Genomic DNA, 11,577 nt, shown 5'->3' on the forward strand with positions numbered 1-11,577 from the left:
CGCTTCCACTGCTACCAACGAGCGCTCAGATCTAAGGCTTATAGTTCCTGCTTGGAAGAAGTGGAGTTCTTAACTCTGGAGATCTTGAAGCCACCAGGAGCTTGAGTCTGGAACATGCCATTGGGGTCATACTTCTTAGCAGCAGCCAGGATCTTAGCAACATTTGCAGCGCCGTAGCTACCAAGTGGGTCCTGGTAAGCATCGGCGTAGTTCAGGTACTGCCAGTCTACTAGAGCGTCTTGGCTGGCAGCGAACCTTTGCATATCTTCGGTAGCAGCCCTAAGTGCTTCCCTCGCGCGAACCTCGGTCTCTTCACCCTTGACAGCAATATCGAAAAGGAGCATGATGGCGTTGTCCTTGACGAGATCCAGACCCAAGACGTTGCCCCCACGTTCCGCACTGTGCTTGGCAAAAATGGTTGGAATAGCTTGGAACATGCATTGGGTGATAAAGTCGTGGTCTGTGTTATCCGCCTTCCATGCATCGACAAACTTGGTGTGTGCATCAACAATGTATTTAAACACGGTAGGGTCGTTTTTGAAGGTCATCGTGAACCAGATGTCACTAATAGTTGTCAGTTTCATATATCGTAGTCACCCCCTCTCTCCAATTGCAGATGGAACATACCGGTATCCAGTGGGTTGCTCAAGCTCATCAGTGAGGTTCTTGTGGCTCGCCAATCTCGTGGTGTCGGCTATGGCTGGGATAGCCATAAATTTGTCGAAGCCTGCAGGAGCAACATTGCCCGCGACGTCTTCGTACGCAGCGATGATGACAATATCCTCCATGGTGGGAAGATAGCTCCAAAAGACGATACTGGAGCCGTCGGGGTAGTTCTCGACGTTGTCGACCCATGCTGTGTAGGCATCGATGTGTTGCTGTGTATAGTTTTTGGTATGGATTCTCGAGCCACCCCAAAGATCTCCCGCGGTGAAAGTCTCCATATCATAACGAGTAACGACGCCAAAGTTGAACGAACCACCTTTGAGGGCTCGGAACAGGTCACTGTTACATGTGGCGTTTGCGTTGACGATTTCGCTACTGCATGTTAGTAACAGATCTCAAATCTTCGCCGCCCAGCTTTTTGGATACTTACCCATCGGCAAGAACGACCTCGTAATTCTGCACTTGGTCACAGGCGAAACCTCGACGAGCAGTGTAGAAAGAGTTTCCTCCTCCTGTCAAGAAACCGGCTACACCGACGCTGCTTGCTCGGCCACCCGCGACAGTGACCCCATGAGGCTCAAGTGCTCCGTACACACCACCCCATCGGGTTCCGGGTTGGAACCGTGCGAGGTTTGCTTCCGCATCATAGACGGTTGTGTTCATGAGACCGAGGTCGAGTGTTACTCCATCGTTGATGTTGTTGGAGCCAGCCCAGGTTGCATGACCACCACTTCGCACGGCAAATTTGCAGTTGCTTTGCGCACCCAGTGTTTTGATGGCAGTAGATACTTCTTCAGTAGATACTGGTTGAACAATACACTTGGGATGCAGCTGAGCGCTCACGGACCAGTACGACGCCGTCCGATTCTTGTACTGCTCATCATCCTCGTAAAAGATGTTTGCTAGTCCAGCATCCTTCAGCGAAGAACACTAAAATTGGTCAGTATTGCATGAACTTTGACCAGGGAGTACATAACGTACGCAAGTCTCGTTCTTGCTGCCAAGAACCACGTCCCTGATGGTGCCGAATTGGGTAGCTTCGGCGCATAAACCCAGAGATGCAACGACGGTCGGTGCGAGGAGCTTCATGCTGTTTCAACTTGAGAACTTGGCACACTCGAAAACGTGGATGTCGAACCGATGCGCTGGGTCTAAGGGATTTTATTGTCGCCATAGCTGCAGATTGACCAGACAATCAGCGGCTAACAGTACCCGCACAAGAAACTGCTCTAACTTGGCATTTAAACCTGATCAGTGACATTCTTATGCGGCTCTTATGCTGATCTTAACTGGTATAGCAAAACGGTAAATATCCGTCTGCCGTCCCAACACGTGCCGTCTGCAACAACCTATTGGAGGTATGTGCTGTTCCTGGTCCCTGAAGTACGAGACGTCGACCCATATATTTTCATCGATATGATAGGCAAATATAATGCTCAAGAACGAGGCGGTCAAATAGAACCTATCAGGCCCCTGGCCGGCGCCGCGAGCGGCCCGAAAACTAAGCCCACAGTTACGGGAACAGTTAGTGCCGTCGGCCTTACCCGCCGAGGTTTTGGTTCCTCAGATCACGACTCATCGCACGCGTCAGCATCGACTTTTTGCTCGCATCGCAGCCAATCACCTTTCCCCAGGAACGTTGATCAAGAGGGGAGCTGCTCGCATATCGAACGCCTAAGCCGGTGGTGATATCTTCCGACTACATGGGGAAATGAGCCAAGTGAACAGAGAATCCTTTCGTAGTGTGCGTTGTTTTGGCCTGCTATACAGTCTCGATTGGTTTGAAGTCAGTAGGTCATTGATTGGATGAGTAGAAAGATTTGATCGTGGTAATCACATGAAAGTACCTGACTTATCGTGAACATACCTGTGTAAGTAAAAACTCCGAATCGCCGCTTAGTGTTGTATTTAGTGTAATTCCAAGCCCGTGACGAAGTCAGGATTTGCGCGACGAAGTCAACTTTTCCGAGACAGGGCCTTCGTATCCAGGCAAGCAATTATGTGCGATCGACGTCGACATCCCCCACGCCCACTTCCCTCTCCCGCCCCTGGTTTGGGAACCTAGCGCAAACCTCGCTCTCGAGCCTCTAGGCAGTCTTTAGACTGAACCACGTCCCTCCTTTAGTCATAGGAGTAGGTTTCAAAGGTCCTAGGTATACAAGCTCTCCCTCGTAGGAGAGACCTTTAGCTTCCGCTCCCGAGCGACGTTGTGGTTAAATCAACAACACATTCTTTGTCCAGACTTTACTGCGTCATGTCGAATGTCAACGGCGTTATAACCGCCATTCCTCCACCTGATGGCTATGAGGTCAACTTTGCGAACCCGCAGAGAAGGCTGCTCACAGAGGCCTATGTCATCTTCACAGTCGAGAACATCCTAGCGCTTATGTTCCTTGGGCAGCGGCTTTATACCAAAGTTCGTCTCATGAAGCAGTTCCAGATTGACGACGGTACTGTGTTTGGTAACATCAGCCTAGAAAATCTACTGACAAAAGTTAGCCTTCGTTATTCTCGGTTGGGCCTGCTCGGTGGGAACCCAGGGTATTTTGATCACTGGTTTCTCCACTGGCAGCATGGGCGTACACGCCTGGGAGATTCCAATTGAGAAGTACGCCTTCTATTCACGGGTAAGCTGATATCCTTTTTTTTAATTACTTGCGTTTTTTGTTCGTATGCTAATGCAACGACTTCGTAGCTCATTCTCGCCGCCCCACTGGTTTATGCAGCTTGCTGCGCCTTGACGAAGATCACGCTCTGTATCTTTTACAGTCGCCTCTCTCCATCCGTAGCCTTCCAATGGGCTGTTTGGACAACCGTCGTTATCTGCGCCAGTTCATACATCGCGATCTTCTTCAGTCTGCTATTCGCATGCAAGCCCATTGCTGCCAGTTGGGACCCATTGTTGCGCCCAACTGCGGCATGCGTCAACCAAGGAGCGATTTATATCGCTACGGCTGTGATTGGGATCGTAACGGATGTGATGCTGATCTCGATTCCCGTTCCGACTATCTGGGGCCTGCAAATGCCGACGAAACAGAAAATTGGACTAACTCTTATGTTCGGCGTCGGATCAATGTAAGTGTTAACCGGGGTGCAAGTCGTGCTCTGAATGGCTGCTGACTTGAGGCAGCACAATGGTCACGTCTATTATTCGCCTCATTGTTTTGATCCCAGCTCTAACAGATATGGACCAAACCTGGATCATAGCCGTAGGCTCTTTGTGGATGTAAGGCTTCCGTTATCGTGGTGTCTCCAGATACCTAGAATTGTTTCAACTGATCAAAACACAGCATCATCGAAAGTAACTTGTTCGTCATATGCTGTTGCTTACCGACCCTGCGGCGCTTCCTCAAGCACGTCGCACCGCGACTTATTGGCGAAAGTCGCTCATCTGAAAACAAAGACTCGTCTGATCGCAATCACGGATTGCGGACTTGGGGAAGTGAAAACACAGGCCCGAAGCGCAAGTACGATACTTTGATGCGTACAGTAGACGGCACAACGCAAGGGGACGGCGATGACGAGATTCCCCTCGCCAGCGTCCCAAACAAAGCAGGCTTTCGCGACCGAGAACGCAAGGTACCGATCGGAAACGTCGAGATGAAGGGAGACAATGATAGCGAGGAAGCTATCTTGTATGAGCGGACCGTCCAGGTTACTTATGACGGCGGCGCAGGAGGCGACCCCGCGAATCCGTACACACGTCAGGTCTGGGCAGGGGGGCAACACAATCCTACAAATCTGTAGGCTTCGGGACAGCTCTATGCTGGAAATTCGGTTCTCGTTATGATCGCTTGCTTATGACAGTGTATGAGACTTCTAGGAATATTTCGAAATGCAGTTAAGGATCGAGTTCAACCACAGAGCAGACAGATGTTGAATGTGGTAGGGCTGGTACCTGTGACTAGCTGCTTTGTGTTTAGAGTTAGATCGTCCGGTGGCTTATATAATCATAGTATCGTAGCTCACCCGGACAGTCGGGGCTTGTAGTGGGGCGCCAACGTGCGCACCCGCCTCCTCACGATCATCTCCTTTCCATCAAGCATGTCTCAATCTTGCCTATCCAAAGCTGTCGTTCATAAACCTCCCATGCGACCATCCGTTGACAGGCCATCTGTGATCCTCTACGGAGCCATACAGCCCGATCCCAGTAAAGACTGGCAGACCCATCTTGCAGCCTCACTCTCTGACCTCCCCATCGCTATCCTGAATCCACGCCGAGATGATTGGGATAGTAGTTGGGTTGAAGACATCTCTTTCGCGCCCTTCAAAGAGCAAGTTGAATGGGAAATGGACTACGCGCGCGTAGCCGATGTCATTGTTTTCTATTTCGCAGGTGACGCTAAGGCCTTACAGCCCATCACGCTGCTAGAATTGGGGCTTTATGCGGGAACAGGCAAGGCTATTGTTTGCTGTCCAGAGGGCTTCTGGAAGAGAGGTAACATACAGATTGTCTGCGAGAGATATGGTGTCGACTTGGTTGAATCCGTGGGGGAGTTGGGAGATAAGGTACGAGCGAGGCTGTTGGAAAAGCTTAATGAGGGGTCAACCGCCTCGAAACCAGACAATACCCTGGAATAGCGTCTCGATCCGTTTCGCGCTTTCGACCACTTACACACATCTCTAGATGCCTGTGCCCAAGGCTGCCATATTAGGCCATTCAATTTCTAATTGTTCAGCTGCCAAGCAAAGCCACCGTATCGTCCTTTGCGTTGGGTCTCTTGCATTTGCCGCTTAACCTTGTACGAAATGAGTGCGTGGTTAATCACTCCAGGTCGTACGCTCGGGCAAAGATGCAAGGTATCACGAGCGTATAGTAGCCTGATATCTGCAAGCCGTCGCATCGTGGGGGTATAGGGCTAACGCCGTGTTCAAAGACCAGTCTCGAGCTAAACTGCACATTGGCAGAACAGGCAGAAGGCTGCTAACCGTGCTGAATTGCAATTTGTACATTTCAGCAACGTATCGCGAAAGTCCACGCCAGGTCACTAACACATGCGGGTTGAGCCTTGCCTTCGTCTTTTGACACTTTCAGATTCCACTTCTAACACACGCAATCTGCACGCTCCTAATCTCACGAAATTTCCCTGAGCGACCGGTGCCTATGGCAGGAGATCTTCGACTCCTCAGCCTCGATGGAGGAGGCGTACGCGGTTTGGCTTCACTTTATATGTTGCGGAAGATATTGTCCTTGGTTGGCAGTCCGAAGCCTTGCGACTATTTCGACATGATCTGTGGGACGAGCACTGGGGGTTTGATTGCTATCATGCTCGGCCGACTGGAAATGTCCGTTGACCAGTGTATTGAGGCATATACCGGTATGATGGACGTTATATTTGACCCCAAAGACAAGAAAAAGCTGCCATTCAAGATTCGTAATGGCAAGGTTCAGCCTCAGTACAAGACAAAGTACATGGAGCAGGCGATCAAGCAGGTGGTAAGTTATGACTGTACGAAATGCATGTGAGACATACACTGACTTCGCATCTCCACATCTGTAGATGTCCAACGCTGGGTGGACATCGGATGACAGATTCAGAGGATCGAAGGACTCGAGTTGTAAAACGTATGCTATCGATCCCTCGCATTTGAGGACTGGGCACTAACTCGACAAGGGTCGTTATTGCTTTGACGGCAGAAGGCAGAGCTCCGACACGCTTTACAGATTACGAGAGACCTGGCGAGCACTCTAACTTCTATAATGAAGTCAAGATCTGGGAAGTAGCTCGTGCTACATCGGCGGCAACATCTTTCTTCGCACCGATGGAAATCACACATGCCGGTGAGCCCAGGCGCTTTCTTGACGCAGGTATCGGATCCAACAATCCTATCAATGAATTGTATCTGGAAGCAATGTCGCAATTCGACAAATCTGAAGAAGAGTTTGACAAGCAGATTCGGGTATTAGTGTCTATTGGTACCGGCAGGCCAGCATTGCATGGATTCGGTGAGAAGGTTACCGAAGTTGCAAAGAGCATTGCTTCTATTGCGACTGAAACCCAGGACACAGCGAATACGTTCCACCTGACCCACAGAAAACTGGCCAACCGGGGTGGATACTTCAGGTTTAATCCTCCCGACCTTTCTGAAGTGGCGATTGACGAGTCGAGCAAGAAAGGTATTATTGCATCGCGAACTGATACGTATGGCAATGACGCACATACCTTGGAGATGGTAGAGCGCTGGGTGGCTGTGGCCGGATTTGAGAAAAGTGCGTCGACCCTCGCTGAATCAATTGAAATGATAGATTTCACCTAACGGTCTCTTACATGGGCTGCGTTACATAGTATATAGATAAATGCTGACTACTGGGATGTGATAGAACAAGTTAGCTCACCAGCGATACATCCAGCTCACGTCAAGTCTCCAACAACCAAACTCTTCTATTCGTTGCACAAGGGACCTAAATACATCAAAGAGTATGCGCCGTCGTACTGGCAGCATCTAACGCTCGACTCATACTACGTATACGAAAATATATACGACAGGTGCGGGCCCAAAGATAGAAAAGTCACTTGTATGTATCATCAACCTTGCAGCAGATCCCTGCAAGATCTAACAGCTCTCAAGTCAACGCATTCTTCGAACAATTTGATTCTGATCAGAAACCATCGCCCAACCACGTCTTCGAGACATGGACGCGTCTTCTCCGTGACAAGCAAGACGTGCGCAACAGTATCCATCGTAAGCCGTTCGTGATGGCAGCATTATACATGCTCCACATCGAGTCGAGTCTTGACGTAGCCAAGATGACAACTATAGACCCTAATCGACGCGAAATGCTCAAGCGGTTTGCGAAGTGGGTTCCATGCCAATGTGACGCTCGCTGTGGTCGTGATTGGAACTTTGTAAATGAAGTTGGGCTATCGCGAGGAGGAATCGGTGGAGAGGATTGCGATCTTCTGAAAGTGTTTAAAAGCAGTAACTGGAAGCTGATGTTCAGGAGCGACAAAGTACGCAAACTGGAGGCTACCAGAAAGATATGGGAAGCAGCACTCTGAAGGAAGTGTATACACTCTTCACTATCGTCTTTTCCAATCTTATTCAACGTGTCTATAAGCGTCGAAGTTGGGCAGAGTAAAATAGGATACAAAGTAGGTCGCCATCCATCTATCAACGCTGATTCAGCATTCAATTCTATCGTGCTAGAATCATAAAATGTCGAGCATGCTGTCAGAGCTTATTCCACGGCTATACATCAATAAGACCTGTACCCATAGCCGCTGTGCTGTTCGTGCAGTGTCGCCATTGGCCTCGCCATGTCACTTGCAGTGACACCAGAATAATCACTAGCAGCAACAGATGGCGGCGCGTCCGGATTCGCTCCGAGAGGTGTTCTGCTACTCCAAGAGGGTATGTACTCAGAACGGGGGCCACTTGTAACAGTTGGCTGGTATGGCATCTGTTGAGGCCTGGTTTGTTGAACGATTTCTTTGTCCCGCTGGTGCTGCTTGATAAACCTTTTCCAGCAACAGCAGTATCCGATCAGCAGAGCAATGATGAGAAAAACGGCAGCGGCCACTGATATGAGAGCAATCGCTGTCGTACTAAGTGGACTACTGTTGGCGACAGCGACCGAAGGGCCGTTGGGTGCAGCAGTTGCCCCGGAACCGCTAGTGATTGAATGAAAAAGGTCATCAACTCCCGTGGTGTCAGAGTCTAGTGTTTGAAAAGTTCCATCTGTAACAGTCGCAAGCACGAGGATGTCATCTGAAGCTGTTCCGCATGCCCACGAATAGAATGTTTCCTTTGCTCCGAGTACAGAGCTGCGAGCATAACGGAAGCACTGCTGTGCTTGCTGTGAGCTGTATTCTGCGATCAGCAATCGTCGTTTCGCGAAAGATTTGGGAGACATACCATTGAAGGATCGAGCCGTATATGGAAGAGCAGGTATCCTCTGGTAGGGCTACACCCATACAGTCGGTCTGACCATACGGCCGGCATGTAGCCCAATCATCGAGACACTCGACATTGTTGCAGCATGCAAAGCCGAGTTGTAAGTTCTGTGTAGTGATGCAGGCATAGTCCTCTGCACATGTGATAGGTAGTGCTATTTCGGATCAGATGTGAACTACTTCCAGAAGGTGAAGCACGATGTACCTGAGTTGCCGCGAACGAAGCCGCATGTCGCGATAGACCTTTTGAAGACATCGCCGTGTACTAGAGGTGCTGGTGTAATAACACTCGCTGATATTGTTGCCTGCACTCTTGTGCTCTGTACCTGCAGATCGGGAATATATTTCGCAACGACCAGTGATGCAATCCGTAGGGTGCAGAGATAGAGACACAGTTGCATTGCGATCTATGTATAAATAATATGGTACAACTTCCTATGGTGTTGTAGATGCCAGCGAGAGATGCGTCGATGATCCACGGGTGCTGTACCTGTCCTCGGCTACCCTTGTTCCCCAAGCTGAGAAGGCAATGCCTCAGCCTTCCTGCACAAGTCTACATGATTGTGACACATCGGTCTGGCCGAGCGCCACCAATAACCGTACCTCGTATCTTTGGGTATCGTATGTGCCGGCGGCCTGTGGGACATAGGGTCAAGCGTGGGGTATATCCTGTAAGCTTGTCGGAGGTGAAAGCGGTGGTACGGCGCGATCTGAAAAACTTGTCGCAACAGATATCTGCCCAACAGACTAGAGTAATATGAGTAACGCGAGATTCGTAATGAAACTTGACCTGCGAGTGGGATTCATGGATATTCAGATTGAGCGCGAGGAGCGTGCAGTCCGTCCCTGAAACGCCGTATGACACAAGGCTGGCACTGATACTGGAGAGCGATATTGGATAGATAATGACGCGAGTGGATCATTGGAAAGGCAGACGTTGGGGTTGAGGCCGACGGGCTGAACGCGCCCATCAGGAACAAGCGTGGCTGAGCTGCACTGCAGGCTGTAACGCGCTCTGAAGCACACCCATCTGGCACAGTGCAGTCGGAAAGTAGCATGCGTGGATCAAGAATCAAGGAATGTAGATGAAATGATGCTGCCAATGGCCTTTCGCCTGTGAGAGAACCGTGTACTATGACCGTCATCGCATGTGGTAAGGCACCGTGCGAGGGAATGAGGCATCGTGTAATGGTGCTACGTCACATACGACGCTAACTCGTCCCAGCCTCTTCCATTTTCGCAAGTCGTTCCTTTTAACCATCACATACTCCTATCGAACGATAGTTCAACAGGAAGGCACTATTAGTCTCAGATGTTAAGATAAACAGGCTTCGAAAGTATCGAAGATAAGTTGAATATGTCTACGCGCGTTTCCGCTTTGACTATTCTTATAAAGTGTATGGCTCCTGCTTCCATGAAACCCTTCTCTCGTCTCTCATCCTGTCAAACCTTATCACACTCTGCAGCAAAACTTGCGCGCCTAACGCACAGTCTTCCTCTTTACAAAATTCCCTTGGGTTGTGGCTCACACCTTCCCTGCATGGCACAAAGATCATGCTCGTTGGGCAGCGTTTACTTGCGTAGACGCTATCGTGTCCAGCGCCAGACGTCATCTCCATAGACTGATTGGGGCCGAGGATGCTACGCGCAGATTGGCTGACAGAGGTGATACAATCTGCGTGAAACTTTGTTGCTGGGCTATCAAAATCCTCGATTATCTCAACAGTAAGTGGAAGACCGCCTGTGCAGCCGTGGTTCGAGCCCTCAACGTCTTCACCTGCAGCTATCTTGGGGAAGTCGCGCAAAACTAGCTCTTTCATCTTTGCAACCGTCTCGTCGTTTGGTGACCTGATGTCGAGACTGAATGACACATCTCCAGGTACTGTATTTGTCGAGCCAGGTTTAAGGTTGAGTATACCGGTGGATGCTAACGCAGAGTTGGCGGTTGCGAGGCGATGGGAATGTAATATCATTTTGCTTGCTGTTAGTAGAGCATCAGCCCGTGACTTGAGATCCGTGGTTCCAGTGTGCGAGTCTCGTCCCTTGACCTTGACTGTCATCCATTTGTAAGCTTGAACTCCAGTGACAACTCCGATCTTTTTGTTTGCCATCTCCAACAAGGGACCCTGCTCGATATGCAACTCAAAGTGCGCCGCCATGGGCATGGACTTGTAGCTCGCTGGCGTACTTCCTAGGTACCCAATTCGCTCAAGTTCAGACTTCATGGTTGCAGCTCCAGGGTGAACTTCACGGAGATTATGTGCCGTTTCAAGAGGGAGTGACCCTGCCCAAACTCCGCTAGAGACCATCGACATTGGAAACCGAGCGCCCTCCTCATTGGTCCAGTTGACAACTCCGACAGGGTATTCAGTCTCTGTCCAATTGTCGGAGAGCACTCTGAGCATTTCCACACCAGCAGTGACTCCCAGAATTCCATCGTATCGCCCACCAGTAGGCTGTGTGTCTAAGTGACTCCCAACAAATGTAGGCGGCTTGTCATTTCTTAGTCCAGGACGAACAGCGAACTGATTTCCCATGGCATCAACAGTGACTTCACAGCCGAGCGACTTTGTGGTCTCTGCGAACCAGTCACGTGCGGCTTTGTCGGCATCAGAGAGCGCCAGTCGACTCATGCCCGTCTCCGTTGACTTCCTGTTATCGTCAGCTGCATGATTATCGAGTGCTTGGACTACATACTCGCCCCAAGGCTCGCCTATACCCCATTGACATGTATGGTGTATGTCTTCCATCAACCTCGCCTGATTGACTTTCAGATCCTTCATCGAATCATCGTTCAGCTCCTTGGTTCTGATCTGCCATTGTGGCGAATGGGAGAAGCATCTGACATGCTTGCATCCTATCCTTGCTCTTGAAGTCGGTACAGCTATCAATGCGGGGTAGCGCCTACTCGCAACGCGGAGCGCAACAGTGAACTTGTTAGCTGACAGAGCCATTTCGTGAAATCAAGTGAGAAAGAGAAGAGACGGAAACCATCGCGGCACGGGTTATGGAAGTC

General features: G+C 50.1%; 5 protein-coding genes across 5 annotated transcripts; 2 read left to right on the forward strand and 3 right to left on the reverse strand.

The window, feature by feature from the left end:
* Positions 1–38: 38 nt before the first annotated feature.
* On the reverse strand, positions 39–1,755 carry J4E82_004574 (uncharacterized protein; the record flags this gene model as incomplete). Its single annotated transcript, XM_051730850.1, has 4 exons — positions 39–564; positions 628–1,038; positions 1,097–1,596; positions 1,648–1,755. The coding sequence occupies 4 exons, from the start codon at positions 1,753–1,755 to the stop codon at positions 39–41; spliced, it is 1,545 nt and encodes a 514-aa protein (XP_051589331.1).
* A 1,165-nt stretch (positions 1,756–2,920) lies between these two features.
* J4E82_004575 (uncharacterized protein) lies at positions 2,921–4,413 on the forward strand (the record flags this gene model as incomplete). The annotated part of the gene is made up of 5 exons (XM_051730851.1): positions 2,921–3,116; positions 3,166–3,293; positions 3,413–3,741; positions 3,797–3,892; positions 3,957–4,413. 5 exons carry the CDS (start codon positions 2,921–2,923, stop codon positions 4,411–4,413), a joined length of 1,206 nt encoding a protein of 401 aa, XP_051589332.1.
* A 1,519-nt stretch (positions 4,414–5,932) lies between these two features.
* J4E82_004576 (uncharacterized protein) lies at positions 5,933–7,667 on the forward strand (the record flags this gene model as incomplete). Its single annotated transcript, XM_051730852.1, has 5 exons — positions 5,933–6,103; positions 6,168–6,232; positions 6,282–6,877; positions 6,989–7,183; positions 7,237–7,667. 5 exons carry the CDS (start codon positions 5,933–5,935, stop codon positions 7,665–7,667), a joined length of 1,458 nt encoding a protein of 485 aa, XP_051589333.1.
* Positions 7,668–7,864: 197 nt separating this feature from the next.
* Positions 7,865–8,962, reverse strand: J4E82_004577 (uncharacterized protein; the record flags this gene model as incomplete). The annotated part of the gene is made up of 3 exons (XM_051730853.1): positions 7,865–8,471; positions 8,524–8,716; positions 8,767–8,962. The coding sequence occupies 3 exons, from the start codon at positions 8,960–8,962 to the stop codon at positions 7,865–7,867; spliced, it is 996 nt and encodes a 331-aa protein (XP_051589334.1).
* Positions 8,963–9,949: 987 nt separating this feature from the next.
* J4E82_004578 (uncharacterized protein) lies at positions 9,950–11,515 on the reverse strand (the record flags this gene model as incomplete). Its single annotated transcript, XM_051730854.1, has 2 exons — positions 9,950–11,213; positions 11,259–11,515. The coding sequence occupies 2 exons, from the start codon at positions 11,513–11,515 to the stop codon at positions 9,950–9,952; spliced, it is 1,521 nt and encodes a 506-aa protein (XP_051589335.1).
* Between the last annotated feature and the right edge of the window lie 62 nt (positions 11,516–11,577).

The sequence above is a fragment of the Alternaria postmessia genome (genome assembly GCF_024291825.1).
Source record: "Alternaria postmessia strain BMP 2775 chromosome Unknown scaffold_22, whole genome shotgun sequence".
Taxonomy (NCBI): domain Eukaryota; kingdom Fungi; phylum Ascomycota; class Dothideomycetes; order Pleosporales; family Pleosporaceae; genus Alternaria; species Alternaria postmessia.